This window comes from Lichenostomus cassidix, chromosome 2 (assembly GCF_008360975.1).
Source record: "Lichenostomus cassidix isolate B80296 chromosome 2, HeHo_3.0, whole genome shotgun sequence".
NCBI classification, from domain to species: Eukaryota; Metazoa; Chordata; class Aves; order Passeriformes; family Meliphagidae; genus Lichenostomus; species Lichenostomus cassidix.
The window spans coordinates 45576442-45594200 of record NC_139482.1 but is presented as its reverse complement, the minus strand read 5'-3'; the positions used below and the strand labels follow the sequence as shown (position 1 = coordinate 45594200).

At 39.3% G+C, this 17759-nt stretch overlaps 1 protein-coding gene across 4 annotated transcripts; it reads left to right on the top strand.

The window, feature by feature from the left end:
- The first annotated feature begins 1912 nt into the window (after positions 1–1912).
- On the top strand, positions 1913–14899 carry LZTFL1 (leucine zipper transcription factor like 1). Of its 4 annotated transcripts, none has more exons than XR_014849845.1 (11): positions 1913–1997; positions 3957–4081; positions 4536–4730; positions 5247–5307; positions 6158–6226; positions 7608–7673; positions 7807–7884; positions 10208–10381; positions 10866–10969; positions 11548–11622; positions 14771–14899. XR_014849845.1 is itself a non-coding variant. In XM_085051371.1 (10 exons), the coding sequence occupies exons 1-10, from the start codon at positions 1995–1997 to the stop codon at positions 11564–11566; spliced, it is 894 nt and encodes a 297-aa protein (XP_084907497.1). In that variant the 5' UTR covers positions 1913–1994; the 3' UTR covers positions 11567–12508. The 4 variants fall into 4 exon arrangements, 2 of the variants coding, with proteins under 2 accessions (XP_084907497.1, XP_084907498.1); XR_014849846.1 differs by lacking the exon at positions 14771–14899 and adding an exon at positions 13527–13710; XM_085051371.1 differs by lacking the exon at positions 14771–14899 and having other exon boundaries at positions 11548–12508.
- Positions 14900–17759: the final 2860 nt, after the last annotated feature.

Genomic DNA, 17759 nt, shown 5'->3' with positions numbered 1-17759 from the left:
GCAACCTAGCAAGGCATAGCAGAGCTCCCACCAGGTCTTTTAGGCCAGCTTACACTACTGTAGAGCTGCTTATGCTGAGGAACAACTTTTTGTGAATACGGTCTGTCTTTCTGCAGTCCCTTGATTGCCACATGGATGTTGTTTTCAGTGCTGAGGACAGACCTGGGTGCCCTTCCCTGAGGGCATGCTGCAGGGCCTCCTGTAAACATATCCTGAGTCTCCTGTGTTGAATGTAGACTGCCTCTGTGTCTTGTGTTTACTGAAGGCAGATTTGGAAGAAGCCAGGCTTTATCTGTCTCAAGAGTTGATCCAGTTGATCCATCCAAAATTGATGGAATTTTGTCACTTGTTCCTGACTCTGTCTGAAGTAAATAGAAATTAGGTTAGATTTGCCACTAATACAGCTGCCTGCTCAAAATCTCATATTAATCCTATATTGATCACTGCTGCTTTTAGGGCCATTAGTTAATGAAAATGCACTGCAGGCTGCAGTCAGTAAGACAAATACAATGTTGACGAATGCAGATTGCAATGGATCCCATTTTTCCCTCTCAAACTGTGGGATTAGGGCAGCTTTCCCTTGGATTTACTCTGCTCCAGAAAGTGCCTGGGTGGAAACAGCTGCCCAAGTGCAGCAGCTCTCCTACCTCTGTATATTCCAAACAGCCTTTTCCCAGCTTGCTGCTTCTTAGGCTGTTAGTCATTTAGCTGTGTGATTTCAGAGCTCTGCTTTCACAGCTTGTCTAGGTATGGAAGGTGATACTGGCTTTTGAAGTGTTCACTGGTGTCATGGGAGAAGAGCATTACATCCCTTCTTCCTGTTTGTAGTGGGACAGATTCAATGATCAGCATTTCCTCTGTCTGTGGCTCACTAATACTGCATCTCTGCTATGACAGATCTGGTCTCCTTCTGCAGGCCTTGAGGACAATTAATGGACAAAATCCATAATTTCAGTGTGCCTTTTCCTTAATACTGGCAAATCCCAAGCTCTGTCAGCATTGCTTCCATCCTCAGGTGCAATCAGGGTACAACATAGCTGGGGCACCTGCAACAGGTTAGACTTTTTCCATATACTGAGCTGATAGAGGCAGTTACTTTTCAGCATTTTATAAACTTTTTGGCTGACCCAGGTAAAAGACTGGTAACAGTTACCCCACCTGGAGTATTGCATCCAGTGCTGTGATCTCCAGCGCAGGAAAGACATGAACCTGTTGGAGTGAGTTTGGATGAGGGCCACCAAGATAATTAGAGGGATGAAGCACCTCTCCTGTGAGGAAAGGCTGAGAGAATTAGGATTATTCAGCCTGGAGAAGGCTTTGGAGTGCCCTAACTATGGCCTTCCAGTACCTGAAGGGAGCCTACAAGTGCTTGTTGTGACACAACAAGAGGAAATGGCTTCAAACTGAAAGAGAGTAGGTTTAGATTAGATATTAGGAAAATATTCTTTACTGTAAGGGTCGTGAGGCACTGCAACAGGTTGCCCAGAGAAGTTGTGGATGCCCCATTCCTGCAATGTTCAAAGCTGGGCTGGATGGGGCTTTGAGTAACCTGGTCTAGTGAAAGGTGTCCCTGCCCATGACAGGGGAGTGGAACTAGATGATCTTTAAGGTCCCTGTCAACCCAAACCATTGTATGATGCTGTGTTGTCCTACTGACATGCTAACGCTTTGCAAAAAATCCATGTTTTGGGAAAAATGTGGTGTAAATAAACGTGGGATATTGCCCATCGCGCCTAAGCCTCTACCGCTTCAGCAGGGCCCTGCTGCACAGCAGAGTTTTCCAAATTGCACTTGATCACGTACGAAATCCAAAGGTAAAGGAAAAAAAACCAGCCAAAAAAACAACAGAGAAAAAACTCCTGAATGGTTCCACTGTGCGCGGGTCACGTGGGCGCGCCGCCGCCAATCGGAGCGCTCCAAGGGCGCTCGCGAGGCTTCGGTCTCCATGGCAACGCTGGGCCCGCAGCCGTCCGAGCGCCGGCGGAGCCGCCGCCATGGTGAGTAGCGGAAGGGGTCTGCTGCCCGGCATTCCTTCTGCATCCCGGCATCCCGGCACAGGAGTCCGTGTCGGGCGGCCAGCCCGCAGGCGGGGCCGGGCTGCGGCCTGTCGTCATGCGGGAGCCGCCCGGGGGAGCTGCGGCCGTTAGCTGCCCTCCTGGGCATCCCTGTCATCCCTGCGGAGACTCCCGGGGTTTGGGCTTTTTGCGGGATCCCGTGGCCCCGTGGCTTATCTGCGTGTCGGCGCGGCTGACTCGGAGATCACGAGCTTGCGTTTTATTTCCTCTCTGTATGTAATGAGTAGAAGCTTTTCAACTCAAAAAACCCCTCCAGCAACCAGCAAAGAGAGTATCAATTTAGCTTTCGGTATGATCCTTCGTCTACAGTATGTGGGACTTTGTGGGCGACATCAGGCTTGCACACTATGAGAGCTGGTTTTATTTGCTGCTGGTGCTGCTTCCTCGGCTGCATTTAGTTTCCAGGGTACTGATCGTTCATCCAGGTATCGCAGTACTGCATTGTCTCTGTAGCTTCCCTGCACGGGTGGGTTACTAAGGACAAGGTGATCAGATGAACTGTCCTGTCAGAGTTGCTGCCTTGCTGTCCCTCCCCAGCACCAGCCATCCTAACCAAGTACATCGGAGTAAATGCAGTGGGCCTGCTTTTGTCTGCATCAGCTCTCCGGGGACTGTGGTGATAAATTCCCACTCGTGCCGTGTTGCGCCTGCTTGTCACTCGTGCTACCTGCATGAACAGTGGTTGTTCTGATGTGATTGCCCATGCTAGCAGTTCTTCTTTTGAAATAGAGGCACACTTAGAAGGGCAACTTAGCCAGATCTAAAATTGCTTCCTTCTTAACTTGCTCTGGCAATATTTGTTTCTGGGCAATAGGCTGTTGAGAAACAAATTCAGATTATCACTTAAGATTAAGATCTCCTTTTCCATCAAAAACAACATGGTCAGCAGGTTGAGGGAAGTGATTCCCCCATCTGCTCTCATGAGACCTCATCTGGAGTGCTGCATACAGCTCTGGGTATTTTCAACATAGGAAGGACATGGAAGTGTTGGAGCAAATCCAGAGGAGGACCATGAAGCTGACAAGAGGACTGGAGCACTTCCCCTACAAAGACAGACGAGTTGGGGCTGTTTAGCCTGGAGAAGAGAAGGTTGTGTGGAGCAACCTTCCAGTACCTGGAGAAGGCCCACAAGGAAGCCAGAGAGGGACTCTTCTTCAGGCACTGCAGTGATAGGACAAGGAGTAACGGGCACTAATTGAAAGAGAGTAGGTTTAGATTAGATATGCAGAAAAAATTCCTTATTATGAGGGTGGTGAGGCACTGCAACAGGTTGCCCAGAGAAGTTGTGGATGCCCTATCCCTGGCAGTGTTCAAAGCCAGGTTGGATGGAGCTCTGAGCAACCTGGTCTAGTGGGAGGTGTCCCTACCCATGGCACAGGGTTGGAACTAGATGATTTTTAAGGTCCCCTACAACACACACATTCTGTGATTCTATGATCATATGAGAAGTCTTGAGAGTTTACAAAATTAACATACTTTTTTCTGAGTTTTTTGTTAGTACATCTATGAAAGATACATCATTCAGCTACATTACACATATGTACATGTAATACAACGACACATTTATCCAAGAGATTCCTCTACCCTATAGAGCTTCTGGTTCTGATCCTCTGATTGCCTCTGTCTCTGATCTTGTATGATTTTTTTGATGCTACTAGTCACTTGAGCCCTTACTTTCAAGTACTGATGCTTTCAAAGGGACAATACTTATGAGAAGTGTATAGGGATTCGACATAAAAAAACTATGGTAGTTTTTTACCCTGCTAGTTAGCATGCTAACCCTGTGAAAGCAATCACAGAAACTAGGCAGAAGGCAAGTACTCACAGTAGTTTTGCCCCCTTTTGCTTACATTTGTCTTTGTGTTTTATCCTTGTCTGCAGGCAGAGCTGGGCGTTAATGAGCACCACCAGAATGAAGTGGTCAGCTACATGCGCTTCGCTCGTTTCAAGCGTGGTGTGTGTCTCAAAACAGTGGATTCTTGTTTTCAGGACCTCAAGGACAGCAGGTATTGTGTGGCATGGTTCTGAGCAAGAATAAAGCAAAATATGCTAGCTGCAGTGGCAGGTTTGACTACTTTGTGGGGTGACTTTTCTCCATTCAGGTTTATATGTTCCTATATTTTCCAGAAGTTAGAAGTCAAATGCTTTTAAAACCAAGTTTTTCAAATTCCTAGGAATTAACATAGATACTGTCAGCATGACATTACTTTATGTCTTGCTTCTGATGTCTAAATTGGATGCAAGGCTGTAGCTGAATTGGAATTTGTGATTTTAATGATTTAAAGAGAAAATTCAAATATAATAACCAATTAGTAGTGCCATGGTCATCTAATAACTACTGATAGTGGATGTTTTTAGAAGATACTGTATTATAGGAGTCGTGCTTGTGTAGTGGGATCTCATAACAATGCAGAATTGTTACCTTTATCATACCTGACTCATCTTGACTGCTCTGTTCAGACTTGTTGAAGAGACCTTCACAGTTGACGAGGTGATAGACATGCTGGATGGACTGCAGAGTGTTGTACACAGTGAAGTGGAGTCAGAGCTCATAAACACAACTTACACCAACGTTTTACTTCTGCGGCAGCTCTTCTCACAGGCTGAGAAGTGGTACCTGAAGTTACAGACAGACGTCTCTGACTTGGAGAATCGGTAACATCTATTGAGCTGTACTTTCAACTCTAAGAAAACTTCGAAGTGTTCACTGTTTGCATTCTTTTCCTAACCATAGAAACCTACTTTTTTACTATTGTATCAATGATAGGTTAGCTTCAAGACTTCCATCTATAAAGTAGCAAGATACAAAATAATTTCCAATTTGTCAGCAAGATGTTTTATTGGTAATATTCTTACTTCAATTAATCAGTTAAGAGCAGGTGAGTGGACTTGATTAAAAAATGCTTTTGTTGTCTGGTTAGATTATATTTTAATTAAGGATGCTAAATCTGTTCAATGGCATATACCATACCATTGCATGACATGATCTGTTGCATTTATGGTATTTGCGTAGGACTTCATCCTGTACTTCTAACAAGAATCTTACATGCAATAAAAAGCATAGCACCATTATAAATGGTGATAAAATGTGTTTCATAGCATTGCTCTTAGTGAATAAATGCCTCCTTTTTTCCCTTTGGTAAATAAATGCCTCTTTATTTTTTTTTCAAGAGAATTATTGGACCAGGTTGCTGAGTTTGAAAAGTCAGAATACACATCTTCAAACAAAAAGGTAGAATTTTATTGTAATGAAATTATAATCAAATGTCATGTGGAGTCATGACAGATGTTTAAAATGCTTAGTATTGACTCATTGTGCTTATTAGAAAAACAAAAACAAAACCCCATCTTTTTTTTTTCAAAACAGTCTTTGAAAGTCTCCAAAAAGTCACATTTTGTATTTGGGCACCATGGCTCACTCTGAATTTCCTTGGCTGTTTCCAGAGTGCAGGTTCTGCACATCTGGGGCATGCCTCACACACCTCATCCCAAGGTCAGCCAGACCAGGGATGTGCTGAAGTGTCTGCTCCTGGGCTCCCTACCCCTGGCAGCTGGGGTAAGACTGGGAAATTCACTTATCCTAGCATGGACCCAAGAGCTAAGAAGATTGCACAGATATCACTCTAGCTTGTCTTGCATGAATATGGTTGCACCTTATTTGGTTTGTAGCATAAAGATATATTTAGTTAATATGTATTATTTTAAATACTTTAAATGAGAAAATTATTTGGAGCTTTGTAAGAACTTTTTACTCTTAAAATCACTCAATTAGTTTTTATGTTCTCCTTGCTCCTTTGTCTTTTGGTTGCTGCAGCATTGTTAGTCTTCTGTAGAACCACATTTGCCATACTTTTATGTCTCTGTGCAGTATTTTTGTTTAACTTAAGCTCAAAGTGAAGTCTATAACTTAGGAGCTAAGGAAGCAGTAAAAAATGAACTTGAAATAAAATGTCATTCATTTGCTTTACAAAGGAAAGCTGAATTGACTGTCAACTGTCAATAGACTGACAGACTAAAGGAGTACCTTTCTTCCTCCTAGAAATCTGTATAATTTAATTTTTTCACCTTTATTATTTCTTTAGCCCACTGCAGATGCCACTAAACCAAAACTGGCTCCATTAAATGAAGGTGGGTCAGAGCTGCTAAACAAGGTAAGAACTTGGCTGCTTATGCAGTTGTGGTTAATGATCATTCCACTTATGCAAATGAACTGAATAGCTGTACAGTAGTATTTGTATAATGTGTCTGTCACTATATAGGCATCATGGTAATATACCTCAGAATATAAAGTAAAATACTAGTAAATTAATAAAAATTGTAAAGCATCAGAAATTCATTGTGCGGTTACGGTCTGTAACATGTAGCGGAATGTTGACCCTTCTTTTGCAAAGACCTTTTGGCCTTTGTAATAATTTATTTTTCCATTTAATGGAGTAAAATAGTAAATTAGTTCCATGCAGCTAGCTGGTGTTTCAACAAAGAAGTAAATTAAATATGTAGCTGGCTGAAATTATTAGGTTATTATTAAGCATTTTCTATATTACTTGAAGTCAGTCTTCCTACATCCAGTCTTTTTTATTTTGTAAGTTGGTTAAATTCCTCTTGAACAAACAGGCACTTAAAGAATTTGGAATTTACTGGTTTTGAAAATGTCTGATTTCTCACAAGCTGAACGTTTTTAGAATTACAAAATGCTTTTTAGTATTTAATGCTATCAGTAGTTTTTATTAGATATTGAACTCATTTAATTCAACTGAACTTTCCCAAAATGCTACACTTTTAAGTTTTGGGCAATCAAGATAATTAGCAAGGAGTTCTGTTTTCTGTCTTCTGTCCTGCATTCCCAGAATGATGTGTCAAGTACAATGTCTGAATCAAATTGTTGTTATTCACTACGATAATTAAAGCATTCAAGAATTCAGACTTGTATTTTGTGTATAGATTAATGTAGTTCTTTTCCAAAAATAATTTCAAAATCATAACAGTTTTTGTTGATTATTTACATCTGATACCTTTTTTGTTATTTCCCCAAATCATTCGAATTTCATATGGTGAATTTACTCTGCCTGATAAAACATGCTTATTTCCTGTGACACAGAACATGATATGAAGTAACCTGGTACTTGTCTCTTTTGAAAAGGAACTTTGGATAAATTCTTACTTGCCTGTTGATCAGAAATACGAATTATGAGCAGCAATGAGATGTGCATATCTGAACATGCAATTTTTAATCATGAATCTCGATACTAACAAGGTGCTGAGCTCAATAACCTCCATGCAGTAAAGCATGTGTTTAAGTGAACGGTCCTATATGGTAAAGTAGAAGTGGAGACTTAAATTGCTTTCTCACTGGGGCAAAAAACCACAATAAATTAATGAATTACTAATGTCTTATGAAGGCCATTTTTATGAGGGTTTAGGATCTCTTTTGCCATCCTAAGCTATGAAGTGTATTTTCTTCCCTGAAATACTTGGAAAATTCAAAACAGCACAAGGATGTTCACAAACTTTTTCTTGTTCATTAACCCAAAGACAGTTGCTCGTCTCCAGGAAGAAAATGAAAAATTGAAAACCAGACTCAGGACAATAGAAACACAGGTAAATTCCCTGTAAGATTGGATACTTAGTGCTGCTTACATATTCAAAGATATCTAAATAAATATCCCATGGTTTTTCTTACGTTTTCAATTAAAATATGTTTCTGAGGTTTTAAATTTTCAATGCATTGTAGGCTACAGCTGCCCTAGATGAGAAGTCCAAGCTGGAGAAGTCACTGAGGGATTTACAAATGATCCAAGGAGATCAGAAGGTAATAATTAAGATATGCTTCTGCTCCCATTTAACACAACTGTTGCCAATACGTCCAAAATGTTCATCTATATGGTGTGTTTCTTTACTGGCAAGTGCAAGAGTTGGAGTTAGTGCTGTTCCTGCTGAAATTGTCTGTTCCCACTGGTCTGTTAGTCAGCAGATAATTCATAATGTTAGTTGATGTTATGACATGTATTCAGGAACTATCAGGAAGTAGTATTCCAGAATTCATCTTCCCAGGGCTGATATTTGTATTAACAGACACAAATCTCTGTCTGTTTGTTTCTTCATGTTTACTAATGAAAAAATGATACCTAGCCTGGTTTTTAGAGCAACAATAAAACACTAATGCATTCACATGTTTGTCACTTGATGTTGACATGAACAAGCCAGACTTGCTGCTTGTTTGATTTTTTTTTGCAGTTCTCCCTATATCCACATCCTGTTAAAAATGTTTCACCTTTTATTTTTATTGCTTGAGGTTCTTAATCTTTTTATAAATGAGGGCTCCAACATGGTGAGTACCTGCTGCCAAAAAAAATGTAAAAAGCCTCAAGTCATGTCGACACAGATAAATCTGTTCAGGTCACCTTAGTATGTTTCTAAGGTTCTACCTTTATTTGTCAATTGTTAGAATTTTCCAAAGTTTGTTCATGTGTTATTGTTTCTTAAATTTAAAACATTTCACTTCAGGCTTTCAACAAAATTAGAACACTTTAATCCCATTATTTTAAATAATTGACTTTAAAATTCCTGCAGTATCTACAGATTTGGAAGTAAGGTTCAAGATCATAAAACATTTCTATTTTAATTTTCATATTTTAATCCTTATTTCTTTTTATTTTGCTTTCTACCTGGTTTTATGGTATGTACTTGGTTTTCTTAATATGTTAAAACTTTACTTAGTAACTTTCAAAATAGTATTCAATAATATTTTAATAGGGAACTTGATGAATCAGTCATAGCAATTTTTTTTTCTCTGTTTTGTTAAACTTTAAATCATTAAAGATTTAGAATATTAAAGGGGTGTATTAAGTCCTGGATAATACTGTTTGTAGTTTTAAAAGATTGGAACCAAATCTCATCCTGCTTTTCTGGTTAAACATGAATTGGCCTCAGTGTCAGGGCTGCTGAGTACCTTCAGCTTTCATATCCTAACTTGCTCTCTATAATCTGTCACTTTCTCCCAGTCACTCATAAAGGAGTAGATTTTAAACTCTTTGAACAAATAAATGACTGCCAAACTGCAGTGGTTCTTAAGGACCAACTCATCACATTGATTTTTTTTTTTTATTAATAGTTAATACATGGTTCTACACACAAAGTGTGAGTCACATTTTGAGAGTAACTGTTCTGTTGGATCAGTTTAATTTGAGGGTTTAAAATTTTTGCATAATTGACTTATGTCATGGTTTAGAAAAATAACAACTGTCTATTCTGATCTAAAACATACAAAATGTATGCAGTGCTTTTCAACATTGCAGACTTGAACTCTGTCTCAAAATTCAAAATAGGATTTAAGTGGTTTCCTATTCTCAAATCTTAAGTTCCAGACAGAAAAAGGAGAAGGGCTTTCTTAGGTTTTAGATTTTGTTGTTTTTGAGGTGCTGCTGGTTCAGCCTCATCCTGAGTCATTACACTTCTGAGTTTGAAATTGAGCTTTAAAACCTGAGAATGTTTTGTGTTTGGTTTTTTGTTTGTTGTTTTTTTTAATGAAAATCCATACAAGAATTACACAATCATAATGTTTTGTGACCCAGAACTGATGTCCAGAAAAGTTTGTTTCTTCTCATGAAGAAATAGGGAAGTTGCATCACAAGCAACTGTGGAGCCTCTTTGTGTAAGACATCTGAGAACAGTGCAATGTTGGTACCTGACTGAGAGTTTGAGCCTTAACACTTTCAGCCTTTCCCACCTGTCCTACACTAACAGCTTTGGAAATGTTGCAAAAAGATGTGGTAGCACAGATCTTAAATGGTAATTTACTGTTTCTGTGTGGTAAATAACTTTTAATATGATTCATCCTCTGGCTCCAACTAATTCCTAAAGAAGTGAAGTACAAGAACCTGAAATCTCAGCTTGGCAGAGAAGACATTCCAGCTGTTAATGAAAAGCATTTATTAACAATTTTTTAAGTTATAAATCAGTCCCTGCTCTAACTTTTTTTTTAGTTAAAGCACTTCTCATTTAGGCTTTACAGGAGTAACGTACATAATTATTAAAAATGAAGATGTACCTACTTTCTGTGGAATTTTGCAGTTAAAATTTTAAATATTTCTTCTCTTGATTTTGACATATTTTAAATATTTCTTCTATTGAAGAATAATACAAACCAGGATATCACTGAACTGGAGAATAAAGTGGCAGCTTTGAAATCCCAGTTTGAGAAGACTTTGAATGACACTGCAGCAAACCAAAAATTCTTGGAAGAGGACTTGGTGACAACGAAACATGACTTACTGAAGGTTCAGGATCAACTATCCACAGCTGAAAAGGTTAGCATTTTATTGTAATGTAAAGATGAATTACTTACTCACATTTTAACTGATTAGTAATTTTACAAGCACACACTACAGGATGCAGGGTTTACCAGGCCACATTTTTGCCCATTTATTTTTGTTATTTCAGTGGAAAAGCATGTTATCTGTAAAATAGCAAAACCACAACTAACTGCATGATTATTAGTAGGTGAATAGTTGAAAATTGCCCATTTGCCTGCATAGAAATTTTTTAATGGAAAAGGTATTCCCAGTCTTCTGAAGTCTTTTAGCTTGATTTTGTTAGAAAATGAAGTTGGTGTTTCTATATATGTCCCAGTAATCTCATTTGAATCTACCAGCTGACTTCATCTAAATTTGAGTAAGTTACAGAAACAAGCATTGTGAAGCTTGAGGAGGAAAAGCAAGTAGTTTTTTTTCTTTACATTTTGGTCTGGTCTTCATAATATGTAAATAATATGTTGATGTTGTTATTACGTAGGAACTGGAGAAGAAATTTCAGCAAACAGCTGCCTATCGCAACATGAAAGAGATTCTCACCAAGAAGAATGAACAGATAAAGGATCTGCGTAGAAGGCTTTCCAAGTAAGTGGTGCTGTCCTGTCTGTCCCAACAGGAGCCTTGTTCTGGATTCATGTTCTGCTCCCAGTTTTTCTCTGAAACAGTCTATACATTTTCCCTTAAAAAGAACTTCTACTAGGCTGTTTCCTGATTTTTGACAAACCAATTCTTTGAACAGATTGGTTAGGTGTGGTTAGGACTGCTGCGTGCAACAGCAGCTGCCATGTAGCAAGTAATGAGAGAATTTAGTATGGAGAGGATGCAGGATATTCATGGCTGTGGTAGATAAGGCGTCAGGTGCTACACACAGAGATACAGATGGGAGATGTTCCAGATGCTTTGGGAGTTGTTTGGATTTGTAGGTAGGTCATTTCTTCATTCTACTCTTTGGTAAACTGGTCATTTTTAAACAGAGAAAATAATAAAAAAAATAAATGCATTTCTCTGTGACCCAAGTCATACAGTAAACCTTGACAGACGTATCACTCTTGGATGGTAATTTATTGCTTGGGTTTTGTATTTTCTTTAGAGGCAAAATATCTCTGGGGCATTTTCTACTCCGTTTTAATAATTTTTTCTATTTATTCTCTTTTAATCCTCAGATACGAGTCAGAGGACTGAAATACCAAAAAGCATCTGATCTATGAGAAGTTGTCATGGAAAGAAAATGTAGACTGGTATTATTTTCCAATAATTTTCATTTTGAATGGTGTATTCTTTGCTTCTAGTGTTTAAAATAACTCTTTATTAATGTTAATTTCACACTGAAACACTTACCTTACTTCCTTGTAAACCTAAAATTTATAGGTATTAGTTTCTGCAGTCATGTTTTTAATAGTTAACCATTGACATTCCTTGAGAAATAGCAAATGGGACCTTGTTGAAAAACCAAGAACATTCCCTACAAAGGAGTTTATTTTTGTTAAAAAAAGGGGGAAAAAAAAGACCAAAAATATATGCATTAGAGTTTTTGATGTCTTCAAGGTGGAAACTTTAGTTTTCACTTTTGTGTAGTTAATGTAGTTATGAAGTAGCATTATATGTAAAAAATGCATTGGTGAAAGTAAAAAGTTGGAGAAATGAAAAATGCGGATTCTGTAATGTTACTTCACACTGACATGTCATAGCTCAGCAAAGTGTGGTCAGTAGCATTTTTCTAGAGGGTGTTCATTAGACAGTGAGAAAAATATGCTTTATAGCCAAAGTGCTGGACCCTTTTAAAACAAGTTGTGCATTTTCACTTGAAACTATTTAAAGCAAATTTGAACATTGGAAGACAGATTCTGATTTTGCCAGTATTCTTAATATTGAGATGGTGATCTAAATATGCATAGCAAAGTTATCGATCAACTCTTTGGGAAATAAGTTGTTTTAGATGTTTTCATCTACATTAAGAAATGTAACCTCACCAGAAAACAGCTTACTTCTCTTGAGTCTTCTACTTGTAATTCTCCGCCTTGCATTTGTTTGTCAGTCCCCTCATAGTGCATTCTACTGGTTCATCTGTCCCTGTTCATATGTATCTTGTATTTTACTCCAAATAAAATACTATGTTTTCAAACATTTAATCTTTAAAGAGCTGGGTTTTTTAATAGGAATGCTTTGTATAGCTATTTTTTAAATATCTGTAGAAATGGGTGGCAGATCAATAAATAATCTTGCTAGAAATGAGAATATGTAAATTACAGATTCATGCTCAAAGCCACATCACATCAAACAGCTGCAAAAAAGAGTACCAGTGGGCCAGCTGAGAAGAGACTGGGGTGTTTGTGTTACAGAAACTGGCATTTAACACTGTTTTTCTCAGGAGCTGAACTGGAATGGATCTTTTTTCCTCCTCATTATTTCTTTAACAAGCAAAACTTGTGAAATTGCTTAACTCAAATCTGCCATACACTTGCAGTCTAAGTTCTCCTGTTTTCTCTAAATTCAAGTTCTCATATTGTCTGTTAAGTTCTCCTGTCTTTTGCATCCCACTGGTTAAGTGAGATTGGTTTGGGCTAAAGTCCTGTGCCTGTGGCATGCTATTATTTCTGTAGCACAATAGTAGCGTGTTATGGGCTGGCATCCTCCTCATGCAGTGGCAGTTAAGATAATGAAAGGTATTCCTTTGCCCCCTGTACAGTCACTAAAATGTTAAGTTCTTAATAGGAAGGTAGCAAAGAGCTTTCTGGCCTGTGTTTGCTCAGACCAACAGGAGTACTTGTCTGGATGAATGCTGTGGGTTTTTGTTTGTGCTAGCACTTATTTTAGAAACATTTTAGAAGCTACTGTTTCTAAAATGGGTGAAGAAAGGCAGAGAGTCTCATGACTTCTGCTGGTCTTCTTTTCTCATAAATCTTTGACTCTTGATTTAGCTAGGATACTGACTCTGTGATTGGCCTTTATTATCTGCTTAGAAACCATCTCAGTAAGAAAGTACACTGTCAAGTTCAGTATATGCCTAGGTCTCAATGAAGTAGGCTGGCTGTAGACAAGCATTATTACAGACCTTGTTATCTCCTCAAATGAGTAAGGCAAATCTTGTAAAGAACTGTGCAGTACAAAATTGAAACTCTGACTTTGATTTCCTGCCTTGCAGATTGCCAGTTCAGCAAGTGTGCGATCACTGTGATGCTTGCTTTTTGTGCTGCAGAATGGCTAATTAAAGGTCTTATGTAGAGCTCTTGATGAAAAATACATCATCTTTGACAGGTGATGTACTTGTCAAAGAAGACCTGGAGCATTATACAGTAGTGATTCTCTTTTTCTTGAGATAGGTACAATATTTTGAAGATGGAGATGACATCTGAACCTCTCCTGACAGTGTGTGATGTTTCTAAAATTTTGCTTCTTTCTCCGGGGTGTAAATTCTAATACTGCTTTTAGCAGCCTTTGTTCCTTGTTCTGTTTAAATAGACATCATCCATTTCTTCCACTTCAGTTGTTAATTCCACAGTTGTGCTTTAAGGGAATGTTTAAAAAGAAAATTTATATAACTGGCTGGTCTTCAGAAGTCAAAACTCTTTCAAGCTGGGTGGGGTTTGGTTTTTTGTTTTGTTTTGTTTTGTGTTTTCTTGCAGACTGAAGAATATTTTTTATGGAAATGAGGTCTAGGCAGCTCAGCTTTGCTGGTACTGACTCTGACAGCCAACAACTCTATGCTCCAACAGTGACTTCAGTTCAGCAGCTGGTTGTTAATAAATGAGCCAGCAGTCCTGCATGTTGCCATCTTAATGAGACTGTGTATTACCCAATGATCTTTAACTGTTTATAAAGTACTCATTAATCTGGTTTTCTTTTGTGGCAAATAGCCATTTTTAAAAATGTATTAAGATAAATACTAGTACATATATTGACACTTAAGCTGCAAGTGCACCTTTTTGTTTGATAGTCTAATATTAAGAACAGCTGCAATTTGGACATTTCCCACATACCTTGCTTTTGGGAAATCCAGTCATCTGCCAGGAACTTAGATTTCAGTCCAGCCAGAATGTTTGTATTATTCCTTAGTTTGATTTAATTTTTCTAACATTATCAAGGACAGGTCTTGACTTGTGTGTGGTATGAAATGCTGTGAAACCACAGGGGAATTATCCTTAATGCCTCAGGAAGCAAATGTGACTCATATTAGGGTATCAGGTGGCTGAATGGATCAAGCTTAAAAGATTTGATCTGATCTAGAAGGATGTGCCTTCTTAAACATTTTGAAGTACTTTGAAGGTAAGTTTGTATGTGAGCAGGTAAGAATTGTTGTTGTACTTGTTATGGTAGTTATTTTTGTAGCTGACTATGAGCAGAGAACACACCTAGGGAGTTACCCTATGATTGTTACTTTTGACAAAGTCCCAGGGAAAGTGTTGTCGCAGGATTCCTGGCCTGCTCTGGCTGCCTACAGCCTCTCCTTGAGGACATGTAGATGTACCCTCCTTAGCAGAGTTTCCTCTTGGACATATCCTGAAACATTAAGCAGCCTATTTGGAGTCAGCTCTTCTCCAGATAAAGGTACGTAGATAGATGTCATTCTGTTTCAACAGAAACTTTTGTTTGTTAATTTTTTTTTAATTATTATTTTTAGGGACTTGCTGATATAGTGCCTAGGAGTGCCTGTGGTAAGTCATGGCGATGCAGAGTTGTTGGTGGACTGTGGCAGGGCAGCTCACGACTGGCAGCTGCTGGTGAACAAGAGAGCTGCCCAGAGACCTCCCCAGACTGCAGCCAAGCTTTGACAGAGGAAGTGGCAACTGGCAGTTGACAAGCAGAAGAACTGACTGAGTAATCCAGCGATGTCTTTTATTTTAGTGACATGCAAGTTGCTGGCCCTCGTTTTACACAGGTCAGTTTTGAAGTCCGGGTGAATTAGGTGCAATTCTAAGAACCAGAACTGCGTTTGAGTGCACCTTTATGGGCGGAGTATCCTAAAAATCACACAGTCAGAAAATTGATGGAGCTGTGGTGCTAAAGAAAAGCAAGGAAAATAGAAAAAGAGACTGTTTCCAGGCATTCTTTTCTTGGGAGGTTGAGGTAAAATGAAACCATTTTAAGGGTGATTAAGAGGCTGGAAATGACTTCAGGGTACAGACCTTAAAGGCATCATATACAGTTTGGAACTAAGCAGCAAGTGGTAGTGATAAACTAGAAGGAGTAATTGTAATTCTAGTAACTGCTTAGAGGAGTAACTGTGATCTCCAATTACACATAGAGCAATTGTCCAACAGTTGTCATGGCCTGTGAGTTGTCAAAGACCTGGAAATCCAGATGGATTTTTCGTTTCTCCTAAGGTAAGAAAACAGGCGGCTTAGGGTAGCGACTGTGAACAGTGAATCCCAACAGAAAACCCATATGTGGAAGCTGCTACTCCCTTGCCTGCATATCTGCTTCCCTTGACAGCATCAGTAAACACACAGAGAGGCTGTAGTGAATCCATGGCTTTGCTTTCATAATCATCTGATACACTGACAGACACCATGTTTGCATTTGGAAATAAGTGCCTCAAGGAGTGGAAGATACTAAACAGCAGAGCTGCTGACACTTTGTCCCACTCCCACATGTCTGGATCATCAAGGAAAGCCCAGAGGGTTTATTTTTAAATCTAGGGGGTATAGTGATACATGTTGGAGGTAGCATAATAAGGTCCTGGCTAACTGGTAGAATTTCTTCCTCCCTTGTTTCCATGACTTTTGCCAATAGAACTATTAAGCTTCTCTCGCACCCTGAAATCATGGTCCCCAGCCTGTTTCCAGATTCCCTTTTTGTCTGCATTTTAGGTAGCTGGGAGAGGCACTTGGCTTTTTACTGTACTGACATCAAGAGAAACAAGCCCAGGATTTTTAGTTGACACCTCCGCCTGAGAACTTGCAATTTTGCTTCAGTGAGAAATAGGATTCTTTGATTTATCAGCTTCCAACTAGGTTTACATAGGGCAGTTCACCAGGGAAGTTCTCCTGGGCAGTCCCACGTATCCCCGGTCTGCTGTGCAGATGAACCCCTGCCCATCTCAACCACTCCCCCAAACCTCACATCCCAAATTTGTTAGGTATGGGGAGAAAAAGTTCTTTCTAATCCTTTAATATGAGCAGTGAAATGAACAAACATTCTTGCATATGTCTATTAGAGGCTTGTCTTTGTCCCTAAAGCCCAAGACCTTCCCTAACCCAAATGAAAGCAGTTCAAAGGAGATAAAATCATGAACAGCAACAGAAATAGCATATTGATAATCTGAGGTATGTATAGAAAGTCCCACGGCAAGGATTCCTAAGTGTTGTCTGTTTAAATACATCTAAATATATTTAAAGCATGTATCTCAAGGAGCCACTAGATGTCAGGCACTTTGCTGGGTGCATGACCACCTTTAAAAAAAAAATCACAGTAGTCTGTGATCAGAGCTACTGGTGGGACTGACATTTGTGAGAGAGGCAAGGACTCATCTCATTCCACCTGAACTTCCTGATCTGGTCTGACCCAAGATGAGGACATCACACCTCTCTGCCTGCACAATCTCCTCCAGTCCATTAGTAAGCTAGTTTGAAATGTAATGGGAAGGAGGTACAGAGACAAGGAAATCTTTAACTTGATGATGCTCATCAGTAGGAGTAATTTATTCACACAGAAGCATCACAAGTGGTAGTGATGTGCTGTTTTTTAAGGCTGTCCTGTCAGTGAATTATTTAATACTGTAAGCTATTTATACACATCATTTATAATAAATCCCACTTCCAGGGACAGGCATTTGACTTCTTAATAATTTGCAAAAGTTTTCGTGATGTGGGACAACTCTTATTCTCAGTGTGTGTCTTTCAGTTTAATGGCTTATGGGTTTAAAATTACCTTGGATTATTCCTTCCAGCAGAATTCAGGGTTATACCCATGATACATATTTCCAGAGCTAGCTGGCATATTGCAGCTCTGTGGGACAAGAAGACAAGAACTGCAAGGATACTGCAAGAGAGTCACAAACTCCCTCAAAATTGTACTACAGAAGGCTTTGGCAAACGCTGATGTTTTCCAATGACAACTACATCTCCAGCAACACTAAAACACACCACAAAGAATGGAAGCACTTACAGGAGATGTATAAACCTCTTGCCATCACCTTTTCTAGCACACAGAACAGTGGTGTCCCACTTTGTGACTTTGGTAATACAGGTGGATGCTCAGCAGGTCCACCAGAGTGGTTCTGCTGGGCTCAGCAGCACTGCACAACACACTCTGCAGTTCAGGCGCCTGTCCAAAGGCCCTGTGGTTGGGGTTCTCACCCACATCTACAGCTGGAGGCCTCATCTTGGCCAGTGCCCAATGGGATGCTGGAGCAGCACACAGCATTGGCAGGGAGCAA

What these genes read in the sequence shown, in the direction of transcription:
- LZTFL1 (XM_085051371.1), top strand. An exon ending in GTCTCTGACTTGGAGAATCG is followed by an intron (nt 4,731 to 5,246) that starts GTAACATCTATT and finishes TTTTTTTTCAAG; the next exon opens with AGAATTATTGGACCAGGTTG. An exon ending in GGTCAGAGCTGCTAAACAAG is followed by an intron (nt 6,227 to 7,607) that starts GTAAGAACTTGG and finishes ATTAACCCAAAG; the next exon opens with ACAGTTGCTCGTCTCCAGGA.